The sequence below is a fragment of the Pantherophis guttatus genome, chromosome 2 (assembly GCF_059756535.1).
Source record: "Pantherophis guttatus breed Tessera chromosome 2, ASM5975653v1, whole genome shotgun sequence".
NCBI lineage: Eukaryota > Metazoa > Chordata > Lepidosauria > Squamata > Colubridae > Pantherophis > Pantherophis guttatus.
The window spans coordinates 99,775,674-99,792,022 of record NC_142064.1 but is presented as its reverse complement, the minus strand read 5'-3'; the positions used below and the strand labels follow the sequence as shown (position 1 = coordinate 99,792,022).

Below are 16,349 nucleotides of genomic sequence, written 5' to 3'. Positions count from 1 at the left end.
TCCTACTGAGGTTCCATTCATTTCTATGACTTGAGTTTTGTTCCGATTATATCTTTGACCTTTTTCAAGTTTTTTTTTTTTAAGTTTGGAATGCTTCATGAATTTGTGTCCCCCCTTGCGCAGGGGCCATGCTAATCTTCTCTGTATTGTTCCAATTTTAGTATATGTGCTGCCAAAGCGAGCAAGACCTTTTTCAAGTTTTATTTTACTAAAATGCACCCAACTTAGAATATCAACAAAATAAATAACAAAGCTTGTGTATTGATAATATAAAAGGGAATCAAAATTGAACATAGATGACAAATGCTCAAAATGACTCCAAAATGAAAAAAAACCCAATAGATTTTACCTATAATACTGTCATCAATCATTTTACTGCAGTAACATTTTAAAATGCTACATCATGCTTTTGTATTTTACCAGTTTCTATATTCCCTAATTTTCCTTTTATGGACTATTAAAAGAGTACAAGCAATCCTCGACTTACGACCACAATTGAGCCCAGAATTCATGTTGCTAAGTGAGAAATTTGTTAAGTGAGTTTTGCCCCATTTAATGACTTTTTTTGCCACAGTTGTTAAGTGAATCACTAGTTGTTAAGTTAGTAACATGGTTGTTAAGTGAACCTGGCTTCTCCATTGATTTTGCTTGCCAAAAGGCCGCAAACGATGATCACATCACCCCGGGACACTGCAACTGTCATAAATATGAACCAGTTGCCAAGCATCCAAATGTAAATCACATGACCGTGTGGATGCTGCCACTGTCATAAGTGTGAAAAATTGTCTTGTCGCTTTTGTGAGTACTGTTGTAACTTTGAACGGTCACTAAATGAACTGTTGTAAGTCAAGGACTACCTGTAGTTGAATTATGCTTGAATAAGATACCCATCCAGTTTACAACAATAATTGTGTAGGTCTTGGCAAGTTCTAAACAAAATTTTTTTTTAAAAAAAAGGGGGTTGGAACAGAAGAGACAGAGGTTTATAAGCAACAATGCATCTTGCAATAGCTATGTTATAAGTAAAACAATGATGAACGTTGCAGAAGTATTTTAAACTTTTTTAATGTCTTAATTGGTAATGGCTTTTTCTTGGTGGGTAGAAAATATACACACTGAATGTGTTCAGAAAGAGCCTAGAGTCCTATGATCTGTATTCGCGCTCAGGCAATAGCATTGCTGGAACTCTTGAATCAAGTGGTAAAGCCATTCCTTGCCTAATTTAAAAGAAAAACAAAAAGAAACTGCGTACTAGTGCAGAGTCGGGAAGGCAAACGCCATGCCTTGCGCAAGTAAAGCAAGCCTTTCTTTGGCTGCCCAGAGCATCAGAGAGACGCTCTCACTTCTCCCTCTCGCTTGCTTGCTTCAGCGGGAATAACTGCTCCGTAAACGAGCGGAGAGGACAGTAGTGCTTTAGGTCCTAATTCCTACATGCCTGTTCACATAATACGAAGACTCCTCCGCTTGAAAGAAACGGCAGGAACCTTCCTTCCGGCACAGGCTGTTGTCGACCCAGCGGGGGCGGAGCCCCAACGAGAAGGGGCGGGCCTTGGAATTGGGCTCCGCCTTCGCACCGGACGGGAGCGAAGTAAACGTCGCCGATCTTGTCCCGCCCTGCCCTGCCCTGCCCTGCCCTGCCCGAGCTCTTTTCTCCCGGGGGTCATGGCGGGCAGCCTGCGGCAATTCGCCTTCGTGGGCACGGCGGTTGCCGTCACCGGTGGGGTCGCTTACGCCCTTTGGCGCAATTACCAATCCACCCAAGAGCCTCCGGGACGCGAAGATCAGCAGTCTCGGCTCCGGCTCGGGGTGCAAGAAGGAGGCACAGGCCCGCCGGCGGGACAGGTAGTGAACGCGTGGGAATTAACTTCCAAGGCTGCAAGTAGAGCCCCGTGCATTTAGGCACCGTTCTTGTCAGTAGAAGTCGAACGGGTAAAACTCTAATTACTTGTAATTTTTTTTTTGCTTTAAAAAAAATGTGAAGTGTTTGCTGCTTCTCCCTTCTCAAATGGAGTTCAAGAAGAATGGTTCTGGAGGGAACTGTGTTTCTGGGACATTTTTCCTAATCTCATTATAACTGTTCTGGTCGGAAAGAGGAACAAAACTAATTCAACATCTACTTTCTGGAAAACCTTGCAAAAGTGTTTTTCTTTTAAAAAAAGATGATGGTTGTTGGTTTAAATTTAAAGTTAGGTGCTGGGTTGAAATATGGGAGAGTCAGCCTCCTGGAAGTCAGAACATTTGCTCCTGGGTAAAGTACAGGTGGGATCAGACCACACTGTTGATGGGAGGTTATAAAAGAAGAATTAATCGAAACAAATCTTCCTTTATCCTGCCTTGCTTAGAATCTGCCGGTTTGATTTTGGTTCCAAGAGTCACTCGAAACAAATAATCTGTAAAAGTTTTTGTAAGGCATAATTTTGTAAGGTATAATTTGTAAGAATTTTAAAATAGATTTAATTGGGGAATTATATGAAACTAGATTAAATTTATTTAAATTAATTTAAAATTTTAATTAATTAGATTAATTGGGGAGTAAATGTGTCAATATACCACTATCCTAACAGGATAATTGGTGTTCGGGGATCTGCTAGTTAGGTTCAGCATTAGAAGAGCAGGTGTTGAAAAATATGGCAAGAAGTTACATTTCAACTCTGGTTTCCCATTAATTTTTCCAGTGGAGACATTTATTTCTATTATTGTTGGATCCTCATCTGTTGGAAATTGTTTGGGTTTTGCCTCAGGCCTTGGAAACAAAAACAATTCTTGCATCTCAATGTTCCACCAAAGATAATCATATCACTTTGTTTTTCAACGATACTCTTGTTTGCAGCCTTGATTACAACTTGATTCCATTTGAAGATTTTTTTTTAAATAAGGAGCTACTAAAAAGTTATATATCAACTAGTAGTTTTTCTACTCTAGGTAAATTTATACAAACTTAGCTTTTGGAACAAATACATTGAGGAAGAAAAGTGGTCAAGACTGTAACTCTAGATTTTGTAAGCTCTTGATACCTTTTAATTATCCGAAGGCAGACATAAATCTTAACCATTACAGATTTATTTATCTTTTTGAGATCATGAAAGGCTTAGATAAAATCAGTCAGGTAGAATCCTATTAATGCAGAGTGGAAAGAGATAAGAATAGAAACCTTCCAGAGGGCTAGCCCTCCTTTGTTTTACCTTGGTATCTTAGCAATTTGAATGCTAGATCAACTTAATAGTGAGCCATTTGGAATTGTTTGTTTCATTGCAGTTGTGTACCCATATAATATTCGTCGCTTGATAATTAATGTTCTTAGCAATATTCAGCTTCTTAAGATCTTCCCAATGAAATGAAACTCCAGAAGATTAAGCTTAGTATCATTTATCACACATATTGTGTGATTAAAAAGCATCATATGAACAAGATCCCAATACTCTTTAAGGCATTTTTAACAACCCTAGAATCTTTGTCCATTTTTCCAATCTTTGTCAGAGTGACTTTTCTTTTTTATTTTTTGAGTCTCTTAATTCACAGTTACATGAGTAAAATTGTGTTGTTCTAGCAGACAGACTAATGAGATTAAGTCCCTTATTGTTATAATAAAAGGTAAAAAGTAAAGGAACTCCTGCGGATTTTATTTCACTATAGTCGTTGCCGACTATCAGGGCAATGCTCATCTCTGCTTCAAGGCCATTGAGCCAGCACTGACGAAAGACATTTCTGTGGTCATGTGGCCAGCACAATATCATGGGGTGCTGTTACTTTCCCACTGATGTGGTACCTATTTATCTACTTGCATTTGCATGCTTTTGAACTGCTCTGCTTTCTAAACAAATTTATGCTGTTTTATCTGATCTTATTTTATATATGTGCGTCTGTAAATAAAGGCAGGATAAAAATAAAACAATTGTTAACTTTCAAGGAATCTTAATTGACCCTTTGGGTGGGAAAAGTACAGTTATCCTGTCAAAAATAGAAAAACAAGACTATAAGCACAATTTAAAAGCTGGTAATTAGTGGTTTTTTTAGCATATAATAGCAAAAAATGTCCCTAAACATTTGCAAGAATTACTGCAATTGAACTGGAACTAGTTCAGTTCTGAATGACTTGCTTTGTTTTTATTTCCCATCTTTATTATTTTTATAAATAACTCAACATAGCAAACATGTCTAATACTTTTCCATTCTATTTTCCTCACAACAACAATAACTCTGTGAGGTGAAGTGGGCTGAGAGAGGGAATGACCGGCTCAAAGTCACCCAGCTGGCTTTCGTACCTAAGGCAGGACTAGAACTCACAATCTCCCTGTTTCTAACCTGGTGTCCTAACCACAAGATCAAACTAGCTCTCGGATTACTTCCATTTTTTAAAATAAAAATTGATTAAATAAATTCTGCCTAAAGAGCCGTGGTGGCTCAGTGATTCGAATGCAATACTGCAGGCTACTTCTGCCTGCCGGCTGCCTGCAGTTCAGCAATTCAGTTCTCACCAGCTCAAGGTTGACTCAGCCTTCCATCCTTCTGAGGTTGGTAAAATGAGGAGCCAGATTGTTGGGGGCAATATGCTGACTCTGTAAACTAGTTAGAGACAGCTGTAAAGCACTGGGAAGTTTTACTGGGAATATATAAATCTAAGTGCTATTGCTAAATGAATCTACATCTCTCCTAAAATACTGTGTGTATATTGAGATACAACAATCAACAAGAGTGCACTTTGGCTAGAATCAATGACATAATTTTCTGGACTAGTAAATAAATTGTGATTTAAATAATTAAATTGAATCTTCCTAAAAAGGAATTATAAATTGAATCCCCCATTCTTCTGAACAAGAAATTTGTTAGTTTAATAATTTTGATAACATGACAAGTGCTGGATGCTTTGTTATCAGTTCAAGAGTATCAGTGCCTCTTTCTACCTAGGGAAAAATAAATCAATTCTCAGCTGTAGCTCAAATAGATACAGTAGAAGCCAGATTGATATTTTTGATAATCCTAGACCAGTGATGGCTAACCTTTTTGCCATCGCGTGCCAGGAGGGGGGGGAGGGTCGTGCACGCACATGCATGCGTGCGCTCCCCCCCTCCTGGCACATGATGGCCTGGTAGGCCCGTTTTTCTTTCTTACCTGGTTCCAGATCCTCTCTGTGTATCTGGGAAGGGTGAAAACAGCCTTTCCCACTCCCTTGGATGCCCTACGGAGGCTGAAAGGGCCCATTTCCCAACTCTCGGTGGGACAGGAAGTGACATTTTTTGCTGTCCCCAGCCTCCAGAACCTCTCTAGGAGTCTCTAGGAGCCTCTCTAGGAGTCTCTGGAGGCTGGGGACAGGAAAAAACATCACTTCCGGTCCCACCAGGAGTCGGGAAATTCTCAATTCAGCCTCCGTAGGGCCTCCAAGGGAGTGGGAAAGGCTGTTTTCGCCCTTCCCAGATACACAGAGAGGATCTGGAGCCAGGTAAGAAAGAAAAACGGGCCTTCCCCACTCCGCCCCCAGACCCTCCAGAGGCAGGAAACAGCCTGTTTCCCTACTTCTGGTGGGCCCAGAAGGCCCGAAAATCAACTGGCCGGCGCGCACATGCGCCCCAGAGCTGAGCTGGCGTTCCCACTAATATGGCTCCGCGTGCCACCTGTGGCACGCGTGCCATAGGTTCACCATCACGGTCCTAGACCCTGAGGAGCCTGAGTGGCTTAGGAGGCTAATGCCTCCTACTAAGGCAGCATTTAACATCCAGCTGCCTGCAATTACTGCGAGTTCAATTCTCACCAGGCTCAAGGTCGACTCAGCCTTCCATCCTTTCTAAGGTGGGTAAAATGAGGACCCGGTTTGTGGGGGCAATAAGCTGACTTTGTATAAAAATATACAAAAGATGAAGGCTATTGCTTAACGCATTGTAAGCCGCCCTGAGTCTCCGGAGAAGGGCGGCATATAAAAATGGAGAGAAAAAAATTAGACCAAATCAACAGGACTTTTCCATCTGGCATTGTTCAGTTGTTTAAAAAATGGTTTTACTTTTTCTTCTTTGTGTGGTTGCTATTCACATGTATAATAACTGACAAATAATTTTGTATTTGCATGTAAACCAGCCTAGTTTATTGTTCACAAGTAGCTCTGTTTCCTGTTTCCTCTACTATTTTGTATCTGGCTTTACTATGGATGTCTACGAAAAAAACAAGTTTCCATTATGAGATGGCTATCAGTAACTGCTATTCTTATTGATAGAGGGAAATCCAAAAGTCTGTTCTCTTTGTTGGCTGGTTACATGCCGTGGAGGCAAATTAATGAAGGAGGCCATTTTTGCTTCAGTTGCCTTTCCAACATCCTAGTATCTTTTGCACATCCATTCTTCATACCTTTATAATATTTGCCCTTATTGGCTGAGGCCTATGGAATTTTGATTTAAAGGTAGATTGAAAGATTTTAGATTGAGAAGACTGGTTTGTCTGTTTTGATATGTTACTGTTGATGGATTTGGTAACCATTATGATTTTTTAGGGTGGGAAACATTTGACCCTCTGGATTTTGTTATTATACGTTTGATTTGTTAAGGCAGCCCAAATTCCAAGAAGACTGGATTTGTAGAGCTATAGCTCAAAGCATCCTTGGTTTTATTGGCTGCCAGGACTTGAAGTTTAGTAACCACTAGAGCAGGGATGTCAAACTGGTGGCCTGCGGGCCATTCCTACCTAGCTCCGCCAATGGGGAAAATGTCATGAAAAGTCACGTGACGGCAATGTGACATGGCAAGTTTGACATCCGTGCACTAGAGGATCACCAGATACCTATCTCAGCTGTAAATTATAATATCAGTATAATTTTCAGAGTAATATGCATATTTTGGATAGCTGTTTATAGGCTTGTCTGTAATTATAGTCCATTTATGTAGCTTTCTAATGTCCAGATTTCTAGAAGAACTTTTCTGCTTTTACGTGTCTGCTGAGAACTCTTTAATTATCTGCCAACCCACCTAGCTATTCCAATTAAGATCAGAAACAGTGAACTACCATTCAACAATTGCTATAACAACATTTGGAAAATTAGCTATTTCAGTTTCTAAACACCTTTTGTCACTTGTAACAATTTTATGTTGAAGTAGCCAAAACAAATCTAATTAGAACATTTGATAGGTACTTACATTGAATAATGTAACTATGCTGACCTGGAATTCTAGCCCAATTTATATGTAGTCGGTATAATATATATGGTCAGTCACTAGTAAGTAAAGTTGACCACATAATCATCACTCCATTATTTTATTTGTTCAAATGTCTACTAAATAACTGTCTTTTCTGATAATTGTTTGGTCTTGTATTTTGTAGGATAAACCATCCAACAAGCAAATATTGGTTCTAGGCTTAGATGGGGCTGGAAAAACCAGTGTTCTCTATTCACTAGCAACTAACCATGTAAAGCGCAACACAGTTCCCACCAAAGGTTTCAATGCAGTGTGTGTCAATACAGAGGAAACAAAGATGGAATTCCTAGAAAGTAAGCATATCTAATTTATAAGAAACATTTTTTTAAAAAAATCATCTATTTTATGTCTTCTCAACGAAACAGTGCTGTAAAAATCTCCCCCTCCATTTCCCTGATAAAATACTGGGTATGTTAAAGTTTTGTTTCCAATAAATATAATTGCTTTATATAAGCCAATACAATATATCTAGTAAAATTAAGCTATTTTCTTCATTGAACTAAAATACTAGGAATACTTTAAAATGTGTTATAATAATTACCGGTATGTTACCTTTGTATAATTATTACAAAAAAGGCATACTAATGAAGATAGGAATTATAAAACTCAGTAGATTATATCCTGTTGGGTCTTGATTCCTATACTTAGCTTTTTACTTTTAAAGGGTTAAACTATGGAATGAGGGGACAAGTTTAGAAGAATATGATTTGGGTCAAACAAGGTTTTATTTTTACACACACACATTCAATTTAAAAACTGCTGTGTCATAAGATCCATCCCAACGTTTGGTATTATCATTTTTTATTCTATATCTTAATTCCAGTTGAATGTGTGTGCTTTAACCTTAGTGTTTTTCTGCTATATTTTGAATTATGCTTGATAAATTTTGGGAAGATTTTCTATCATGTACTTCAGCATTTCTGTGAAATGAGTATGAAACGCAGCTGCCTTCTGTTGAAAGTTTTACTATGCTGATGGGAGTTTTAATTGATAATTGCTGATTGTTTTTCTATATTATTGATTTACAGTTGGGGGCAGTGAGTCTTTAAGAGAGTATTGGAAGATGTATATGCCGAGAGTCCTGCTGCTGATCTATGTTGTAGACTCAGCAGATCATGAACGCTTCCCAGTTGCAAAAACACTTCTTCATCAGTTGGTCCAGAATAATTCTACGTTGCCAGTAATGATTCTAGCCAATAAGCAGGTAAATATAAACTGTAGAACCCAGAGCAGAAATGGTACCTTTCTGGTGAGTGTGTGAGAAACCTTAATTCTATAACAAGAGTATCATTCAATAATTTCTGTAATGGTTCAGTGCAGAAAAAAAAGGATCAGTTTCACCTGTGACACAGAGTTGTGGTCATTGGTTATAATCAATTTGTCTTATTAATGGTATCGCATTATTATTTACGCTGTTCTGTAAGTAAAATTAATAGTTTGGTCAAACCAATACTTTGGTTTTCATTTCTAGCAAAATATGAGCCCAGCAGTTCTCGATCAAAGTCAGCAGCCTAGCTACTATACTACTGTATATCATGATGCACTAATAGTATATGGTTAGGTAGCATTGTTTGTTTGTTTTGTGACTTCAACTCAAGTCTTGATGACTGGTGACCATCTGGTCTAGTCCCTATAGTTTTCTTGCAAAGATTTTTTGAAGGTAGTTTTCTTCTTAAAGTTTCTTGGGATTGAGAAGAATAACTGGCCAAGCTGACCCAGCTAAGCTTTATGCCTAAAACTGGACTAAAATTCATGGTCTCCCAGTTTCTAGCCTGGTGCGTTATCCACTACACCAAACTGGGTCTCCATATAGGCGCATAGTAGTAGGACAGGACAGTGGCTTCAAATCCCTGACAAGCTTTCTGACCCATGTTTTACAGACCACCTGTACTTACACATGGCAAAACATATGTGATTTCTATCTATAAAACCTAAATACTATATTCTCTGGTATCATTACTGTAGTCTGGATTATTTAAATCTGGAAAATCATTGGACTTTATCTCAAAGTTAAAGAGACAATTGTTGAGACAAATGTCACGATGTGATAGCATTTACTAAGATATTTGCCAAAGACAGCTAACAGTAGCGTGTTAGGTAATGTTTGGTCTTCAAAAGTTTCCAGCTTCCATTCTAATATTTTTCCTAGTTGTCTCCTGGTGGAATGAGCAAATATATTCTAAAATCCTGTAAAATGTATTTTTTTTTATAGTGCAGTTTACCTTCTAAGTTACTTGGATTCTGCTTTTGTTAGTAGTTGCATGCAGGTAGTCCTCAACGTACAACCATTTATTTAGCGACCATTCAGAGTTATTGCGGCCCTGAGTTATGCTCACACTTACAACAGTCATACAGTGTCTCTTGTGGTCACATGATCAGAATTAGGGCCCTTGGCAAGCGGCATAGATTTATGATGGTTGCAGCACCCCAGGGCCATATGATCACCATTTTTAACTTTCTGATGGCTTCTGATAACTAAAGTCAGTGGGGGAAGCCAGATTTGCTTCGCTTAATGAACTCATTGATTCGCTCAATGACCACAGCAAAAAAGGTTTTAAAATAAGGTGTGGTTCACTTAAGAACTGCCTCACTGAACAAGAAGTCTCAAATGTGGTCATAAATCAAAGACTATCTGTGGCCAATAACAGCTTTCAAGCAACTCTCAAATACCAATAGAGAGAGCCTCTTCTGATTCAGATGTCCAAGAGAAGTAAAGGTTCAATGTTATCTAAAAACTGATGACAAATTTTTTTTTTGATAAATATCAAAATTATCATCTCAGCAGCTTCCTACAGCGGTAAAGAGCAGCAGAGAAAGAATAGAAACTTGTGAGGTCTCGCAATACAAATGCTGAGCAGAAATCATCTACTGTCAATCTATGGGGGCATTATTGCTGCAGATAGGAAAGGAGCCATATAAATATAGAGAGATGAAGTGGATAGGGAAAAGACAAATAAGAGAAAAGACAATAAAAAGAATAGAAACTCAGATGATGCCTAGGTAAATGGAAAAGGGGGAAGGGGGGAAAGAAAAAAAGTGTTATTATAAAAGTGTACATGAATGATAAAACAGATGTAATTATTAAACAAAAAAGAATTTGAAATGAAGATATATGTAAATAGAAAATCAGGGTTGCTCGAATACCATTCTAGATTAAATTGAAAATGGATACAACAAAGGATTGGGAAAGGAGAGAGGAATAGAAAGAGGGAAGGAGGGGAGACGAGAGGAAAGAGAGAGGGATAGAAGAGGGAAAAGGAGAGGAAGAAAAGGGAGGGGAAAGAAGAGTAGGAGAGAGGGTTAGAAAGGGAGGAAGAAGAGGAGTGGGGGAAGGGGAGGGGAGGTAGAAGGGGAGGAGAGGAAGAACGAAGAAAGTAGAAAGGAACAGAAGAAGGAAGAGGATGGAAGAAGAGGAGGAAAGATTGGTAAAACAAAGAAGAGGAAATGGTAAAAAGCAGTCCCGAACAAATAAAAATGAAAATTAAAGGATAAAATGAATGATCAATGATTAATGATGGATAAGAGACTGTGCACTTAAATATGTTTATGAGAAATAAAAATAAAAAATTTTATGGAAAAGAAAAAAAGGAAAGGATCCATCCATCTCCTCTGTATTATTTTGGTGGAATCTACTTACTTATTTTCTCTTTTAAGATAGTTGCTAATCAGTAAAATTATAATAGCAATATGCAAAAAGCAAATCCATCTAGTCAATTTACAAGTCATGTTATCAAACCAATAAGAAAAACAAGGAACCTTGAAGCAAGGTATCTATCACATACAAAAAGTCTTATGCCATATTTAGATGATTAATCAAGATTAATTTTGCTTGACTCTCATTTGGGGTTTAGTTTCTCAGCGGGGGGGGGGGGCGGCAGCAATAAAGGACTACCCTTTTGTGTTTTGTCTTACAGGTAAGAACTGTGAACTTAGAACTTGAAACTGAAAAGATCCAGGCAGATAACCTTTCTTTACCACAAGGCTTGCTAGCTGATTTTATCTTTTCTGACACAAAAAAATCTGTACAGGACCAGTTAAGATGCAGGTGTAGGCTAAGTTGTCACAGGGTTCCATTGTGCACAAAGAAAAGGATTGCATTAAGCACAAGCCTTTTGAAGATGGGATCAGTTGCTCCAGACTTCAGAGATAAAACAGATGGAATAGTAATTGAAATGATCCGATACTGTTCAACAGAGGACAAAGTAATATTACAGCATTTTAATCCATTAGGATATTCAATTACAGAATTTAAAATTGCTATCTTAGAGCAATCCAATTTCTCCAGCATCATACAGCAAGAGACTGCTGAATTCATATCCATCAAAAGGCTATCTCAGAGAATCTTATCAAACACAGTGGATTTTTAATCTTTTATATGTGTGTCAACACACACTTTCAGTCATTGTTAACTGCTGGTTACTGCCTGAATTAGTCCTTGCAGTTTTCTTTTGGCACTAGTTTGCTATTATTTCCTTTGTAGGGCTGAAAGAGAAAAGATCATCTTGATTTTTATTCTTTCAGGAATAAAGCTAATAAATTTAAATACCACCGTGAGAAATATTTCAGTATGTACTGTCACTTATAAATTCAATGGAAAAAAACCATCGGGAAGATTCCCTTCAGAAAAGATTTCATGTAAGGAACATTGATCTTATACGGGAAAGTTAAATAGAGTCAGATCTGGTTAAAACTTGGATGAGATACCCTCAAGAAATTGCAGCAATGTAGATTGAAAAGAAATAATGGAAGAAGACAAGTGTTTCCATATTGCATCTGTATCTAAATAGACAACAGATATGAAAGCTAAGATTTGGAGAGAATTTCCTACAAGTTTGTTGGATTTCTTATGCATCTACCACTGTCCTACAGATCTCCCCCAGTGCTTGAACAACAGAGAAATGCTGCTTCTGGGACATGATAGCAAGAGTGGCCCAAATGTCAGCTGTAAATTTGGTCTTTTTTGAAAATTAGTCTAATTAATTAAACTAATTTTAATTTAGTTTACTTATATCTAGTGTGAAGAAACCATCCCATGAAAAGCTTGTATAATAGAATAATAAATTCTTTGCCCCTGGGAATATTGTTTCTTCAGAATTTTACTAGGTGTTTTGACAGGTCTGTGAACGAGATTATTGCAACCCTGCTTTAAAAAAGCCAAACTGAATAGATTAATATGTTTCTTTCTTTTGTCGGACAGGATCTTGCAGATGCATATTGTATCACAGACATTCATGACGCTTTGGCTTTATCTGAAATTGGAGACGAAAGGAAGATATTTCTGATTGGTACACATGTGGCAAAGGAGGGCTTAGAGATCTCTTCCGGCTTGAAAGATACCCGGGAACTGATTACACAGCTGGTGTCAGAAATTCTGTGATAATGAGACGGAATGGAATGCCATAATAGGGGACATGTAATAGCAACTATGAGTAGCGTCTCTTCTAATCTTGATGGCGATCAAACCCCAGATACAGAATTGCTATGAAAATGGTTTTGAAATGGAAAGAAATGATGTTTTGTTTAGAAGTGCTTTAGCAGAAAAGAAGGGTAGTACGCTCTGAGAGCCCAACATTTCTATATATAATATGTATTTCTTTTTCTAGGTTTCATATTTGATCACTCCTTCAATTTCAATGCATATTTCTGTGTCAGCTTTCCTTTTAAAAAAAAAAAACTATTGTGTAGCATTTCAGAGGAGGCCAAAGTTTCTAGCCTGGCTAAATACTGATTATCTCTTATATATAGGGCATAGAGAAAATATTATACCTTATGAGTGTTTTAGGGACTAGAGATTTCATGTTCAAATAACTGTAGAGGTTATAAATTATTTTCATACTTGAGAAAAATTTAATGGAATATATACCTATACCTATACCTATTCCTGATCTTTCTTTGGGACACTCCAAGGAAGAATAATTAAGCAGAACTACTCCACAGTTTTCTTAGTATTATCTCAGTTTTGTTCATTAACAGTATTGCTGAATTCAATCCTGGAATTAAAAAAATAGGATATAGTATTGATACTTTGGACTTTGAAGTTCGAGGAGGCCTCTGGAAATACGATTAGACAAGAAAACAAATTTATGGTTTACAGAAAAATCTAAAGCCCTCACTTGAGGCACAAATGACCAAATTCAAATTCTATTTTAAACATAAGATGGACCATTGAGAAGTCTATAATGCTGGAAAATGTTGAGGAAAAAAGACGATAATTGGCAGCAAAGATGATGGACTTGATTACAGAAGTGATTGGGCACCATTGGAAGGTCTAAATGTTAGGGACAGAAAACATCCTGGAAAAAGTCTAGGAGATACAAACATCTTAATCTCCACTACCTGTAAACTGCATGCCCACATTTCACCAACTTAAGTGTGTGTTCAGTTAGCATCTCCTTTAAAATTTGGTTCTACCAATTTCTTCACTAATGTTTATTTACTGTTTAATCCCTCAGAGTCATATTTCTAAAATTAAGAGAAATGAGATCTTGTTCAAAACTGGCTTTTCAATCAAATGACCAAATTCCAAGGCCAGTATTAATAATAGGAGGAGATTTTAATGGTAGCATAGGAGCCAATGAGACCGTGCTCCAGCATTTTAACATCCCAGACTTCTGCCTAATCGGGTTGGTTCATTGGAAATCTAAAGATAAAAAACATTGATATGGAGAATGAGAGAGAATTGATATGAGAATGAATAGAGAGGGGTTTGCTTCAATTGATAAAATTTGCCCTGAAGGTCTTCATAGGTCTACTCCAGGTGATAGGGTAAACTCACCTTTTTGGGACTCTAGAGGAACTTGTGTTGTAGAGTTCATGCTGATTTCTGAAGATTCAGTCCCTTACTGTTTAAATTTTAGTATTAACTTCCATCTTGACAGTAATCACTTATCATTAATAGATTCCTTTTCCTTGAGTCTACAGAATGAAGACAACTGCCCCTCAATTTTGCCCCATCTGCTTTGTCACTCATCTGATAGGTACCAGACAATACAGTCTAGTACAGTGTTTCTCAAAGTGTGATCCTTTCAGGAGTCTGCAAAATCAAAATTATGTGACAGTTTATGTTGAAAAACAATACGCTTATTAAAATGCCATCAAATGAAATGAAGCAGTTAACAGTAGCACATGTCCATTTTAATTTTTAATACAGTAAATGTTGATGAATGTAATCTGTGCAAGTAACAGCTATTTTGGGGTTCTTTGTAAGTTTTAAAAGTGAGAAGGAATCCTGGAAAAGAAAGTAAGAAACACTACTAAAATGCTGCAACCTAATTTCTTAAATTGTAGATCAACCATTTGAAACAAATCATTGGTACAATCAAGGATACTTCTAACATTTTTTGCCACTGTTCAAAAAAGTGACTGATTTACCTTAGAACTGCCTAATCAAACTCCAACCCATTGTTCAAATAAACAACCCAAACCTTGGTTTGTAAGAATAGTGTTCGAGTGAAGGCTATACTAACCCAGTTTATAGAAGTGCTCAGTTTGGCAATGATTCTCCCTATCATGAAACATTTCTGGTAATAAAAGAATGGTGAAAAAATTCCTTAGAGAGAAAATACAGTACTATGCATTAATGAGATAGAGTTCCAACAGGCAGTAATTAATAAGGATGATTGTTCTGGCATCTAGCACTGATCCCAGTGCTAATGACTTCATATTTTTAGAATAAAGACAAAATATTTTGGTAACTTACTCTGCACCCTTTGGTAGTAATTCTCTTGGCTCACCATATCTGATCCATGCCCAGATTGGTCCCCAGCTTCACACAAACAGAGATCTAAAACTGATTTTCTTGGTTTAAAAATGGTACACCCCAGGTAAAAATAGGATTATGCCAGAATGGTTGAAAACAAATCCTTATTGGTGGGTCTCTGTATTAATTCTCCTACTTAGTGCCATTAATAATTCTTCAAGTAAGAATTATTATACAAGTAAGGTGATGGGCAAAACCAATTAATTATTGCCTAATTAAATTAATGCCGGTAATTAGTAAATTCTATGCTCAATTTTTGACTATAAATGTTTATAGACTCTATGTATTCGGAGAATATCTTGGCCCTGTGATGGCGAAACTATGGCACATGTGCCAAAGGTGGCACGCAGCGCCCTCTCTGATGGCACATAAGCTATTGCCCCAGTTTAGCTCCACTGCACATGTGCACATGTGCCTCCCGCCGGCCAGCTGGTATTCGGATCTCTGCCGTGCATTTGTTGGGTGTGGGGGAGGGCACATGCGCATGCGAGGTGGGGTGGGGCACTTGTGCGGGGACTGCACATGCATTGCATTTTGGGGGTGCAGGGGTGCGCATTCAGGCGTGCATGCGCTTTGGGAAACTCAGTCCGGAAAAGGTTAGCCATCACTGTCTTAGCCCCTGAACTAGCATACTTTGGATCAGGATATTCCACCATGGATCAGTGCAATTCTGCACCATTTGGCTGAAAAGTATTCCTAGCCTAATGTTGCTCTCATTTAGGCCCTTGAGAGAGTCTATGAGGAAATTACCTGTAGCAAGCATCCATTGATCATCACTTGTCAAATTGATAATTTTGCTACATCAAAATGCAACACAGGTTAGAGGCAATCGTAATGGCAATTTAACAACTCTGTCCACAAAGAGGTCAAACAGTGCTGTAACCTTGACCCCTTGTTTAACTTCTGTATAAATGACATTGATGTAGCTCTTTTTAAACCAGAGTGCCACTGCTCCCAACACCTGCCCACTAACTTATTTCAATCCTCTTGTACACAGATGATACATCCATCTTACCTGTAATTCAAAAAGCGTTCATAGATGCCTAGGTGTTACAATGTCCTGTTCTAGGGAATTTCTTGATATCAACTACTATACTCTCGAGTTTAGGTATCTTTAGAATACATCTTAAGTCCCTTGTTAAATGGAAAATTAACCAGTTGATTAAGTCAAGAGTGAAGAGGAAAAATAAGAGGCAGTTGAGGGTGTTTTATTATAATGCCTGTTTTACAGGTCCTGCATGCTGGCTTAATTCTCCTGTGCTAAATGTTCTATCAGACAAGATAAGCATCTCATATCTGAGCTCTGGTACCAATGTTACTCAATAGCTCTATTTTGTTCTGTTAACTACAGTATGAAAATCTGCTCTGGGCTGACATCAATAAACTGGAGTTATCTATACAGGGTTATACAAATA

General features: G+C 37.8%; 1 protein-coding gene and 1 non-coding gene across 2 annotated transcripts; one reads left to right on the top strand and one right to left on the bottom strand.

The window, feature by feature from the left end:
• Window positions 1-79: 79 nt before the first annotated feature.
• LOC117662050 (U6 spliceosomal RNA) lies at window positions 80-185 on the bottom strand. Its single transcript, XR_004590262.1, has one exon. It is a non-coding gene; the product is annotated as a U6 spliceosomal RNA (small nuclear RNA).
• A 1,364-nt stretch (window positions 186-1,549) lies between these two features.
• ARL9 (ARF like GTPase 9) lies at window positions 1,550-14,873 on the top strand. Its single transcript, XM_034410874.3, has 4 exons — window positions 1,550-1,842; window positions 7,300-7,468; window positions 8,204-8,379; window positions 12,373-14,873. The coding sequence occupies exons 1-4, from the start codon at window positions 1,663-1,665 to the stop codon at window positions 12,550-12,552; spliced, it is 705 nt and encodes a 234-aa protein (XP_034266765.1). The 5' UTR covers window positions 1,550-1,662; the 3' UTR covers window positions 12,553-14,873.
• Window positions 14,874-16,349: the final 1,476 nt, after the last annotated feature.

What these genes read in the sequence shown, in the direction of transcription:
- ARL9 (XM_034410874.3), top strand. Translation starts at nt 1,663, where the DNA reads ATGGCGGGCAGCCTGCGGCAATTCGCCTTCGTGGGCACGGCGGTTGCC. An exon ending in AAAGATGGAATTCCTAGAAA is followed by an intron (nt 7,469 to 8,203) that starts GTAAGCATATCT and finishes ATTGATTTACAG; the next exon opens with TTGGGGGCAGTGAGTCTTTA. An exon ending in TGATTCTAGCCAATAAGCAG is followed by an intron (nt 8,380 to 12,372) that starts GTAAATATAAAC and finishes TTTGTCGGACAG; the next exon opens with GATCTTGCAGATGCATATTG.